At 56.5% G+C, this 1,521-nt stretch overlaps 1 protein-coding gene across 1 annotated transcript; it reads right to left on the minus strand.

The window, feature by feature from the left end:
- Positions 1 to 158: 158 nt before the first annotated feature.
- Positions 159 to 1,485, minus strand: LOC103482096 (uncharacterized). The gene is made up of 5 exons (XM_017310767.1): positions 1,331 to 1,485; positions 1,050 to 1,228; positions 676 to 927; positions 416 to 598; positions 159 to 279 (listed from the first exon to the last, which is right to left on the minus strand). The coding sequence occupies exons 2-5, from the start codon at positions 1,194 to 1,196 to the stop codon at positions 160 to 162; spliced, it is 702 nt and encodes a 233-aa protein (XP_017166256.1). The 5' UTR covers positions 1,197 to 1,228; positions 1,331 to 1,485; the 3' UTR covers position 159.
- Positions 1,486 to 1,521: the final 36 nt, after the last annotated feature.

Genomic DNA, 1,521 nt, shown 5'->3' on the forward strand with positions numbered 1-1,521 from the left:
CAGTATTCGCGCACCGTTTGGGAGAAGCTGTGAAAGCTGCAGAATGGCATGCTAGGAGGGCCTGCCATTTTGCAGCTTTCTCAGCTGCTGCCAAATGGCTTCGAGGCAGGTAAGTAACCCAGGTAAGTCTAGGAGAGATGAAAACACCCACCTTCTTTTTCAGTTCTCGGGACCCGCGGAAGGAGTCCTCTTCCTCCTCCTCCTCCCCCCCTGACGCTCCTGATCATCAGACTCGACGGACGCTGCAGCCGCCGCCGCCACCACCACCACCACCGCTCCCTGAAATGTAAAAAAGAACATCGATTTGGTTGTGCGACATGGAAGGCGCCATTCGGCAGCAGCCGAGAAAGCTCCCGGATGGCTTCGAGGAGGGAGGCAGGCAGGTAAGTGAGGCAGGCAAGTCGTGAAAACCCACCTTTTGTGAAGATTTCCCCGCCCAGCTCTTCCTGGGGTCCGTGAGGCCGTCAAAAACCTTCCTTATTGCAGCGAGCTGGCTGCACGACCTGTCGACGGCGTAATACTTTTCCGCCGTCGACACGTCGTGGCACATGACGGAACTCACCACCATGCGCTGCTCTGTCGGGAGGTGATCCCTCGCCTTCTGAAAATAAGGTAAGTTAACAACAACAACATTTCCGTTATTAAACGCAAAAMGTTAGATGAATGATCGCTTAMGTAGGTAGCGATGGACGTCCGTATGTCCGTCACAGTCGGGGTGCCGGGCAAGCCCAAGTGGGCCCATGTTTTCTGCATGGGCAACAGGAGATTTTTGACTCTCCTGTTGCCCTCCGAAAACATAAGCAAGTCCGTGATGGGCTGGAGTCCGGCACGGACGGCGATCCACCTCTCCACCCACCCGAACTCCTCCGGGGTCAGAAAGACCTGGGCCGAGCCAAAGGCTCGGTTGGTCTTATGGTCCTTTACCTTCTGGGAGAGAGAGGGAGAGAGAGAGAGGGGGTTGGGATCATCACTCGCTGCTGCTGCGGACATCCCACAGCAGCGAGTGATGATCCCAGATGGCAGCATGAACACTTCATCCTTCGACCTACGTTAATGAGGAAGCCCTCGTCAAGCTCCTCGTCCCTCGCACTCCTGGCCTCGGCGACCTCCTGAACGGTCATATTCTGGAGGACGCCGGTCCTGTGTCCGTAGACACAGGAGATGTAGAGGGAGAGGAGCGCGTAGAACTTCCTCATCAGTTCTCAGGTGGAGTCCTTCTCCAGGTTGTCTGAAAAGAGGAGGAAAAAAATTCAAGGAAACCCATTCAAAGGCCTGGACACAGGAACGAGACACACACACACACACTCGAGGTGACAAAAGTCTATCTCACCGAGGACGCAAAGGAKCTCCTCCCTSCACCTGGCCYGGCAAGTGCGGAGGTGATGCTTCGGGACCAGGTGCCTGAGCTTTGCCCTCTTGACCTGTATCTGGCGGATTGCCACCCGTCGACCCAGGCTGGAGACGGTTGAGGACAGGGCGCTGTGAACGGCGACCAGGGTGCGCTTGGAAACCCGGGAGGTG

This window comes from Poecilia reticulata, linkage group LG19 (genome assembly GCF_000633615.1).
Source record: "Poecilia reticulata strain Guanapo linkage group LG19, Guppy_female_1.0+MT, whole genome shotgun sequence".
Taxonomy (NCBI): domain Eukaryota; kingdom Metazoa; phylum Chordata; class Actinopteri; order Cyprinodontiformes; family Poeciliidae; genus Poecilia; species Poecilia reticulata.

Excerpts from the sequence above, each read along its gene's own strand:
- LOC103482096 (XM_017310767.1), bottom strand. The coding sequence starts at position 1,196 with ATGAGGAAGTTCTACGCGCTCCTCTCCCTCTACATCTCCTGTGTCTAC. Across the intron at positions 928-1,049 it reads ACGAGGGCTTCCTCATTAAC|AAGGTAAAGGACCATAAGAC; the intron begins GTAGGTCGAAGG and ends TCTCTCTCCCAG. Across the intron at positions 280-415 it reads CGGGGAAATCTTCACAAAAG|GGAGCGGTGGTGGTGGTGGT; the intron begins GTGGGTTTTCAC and ends TTTACATTTCAG.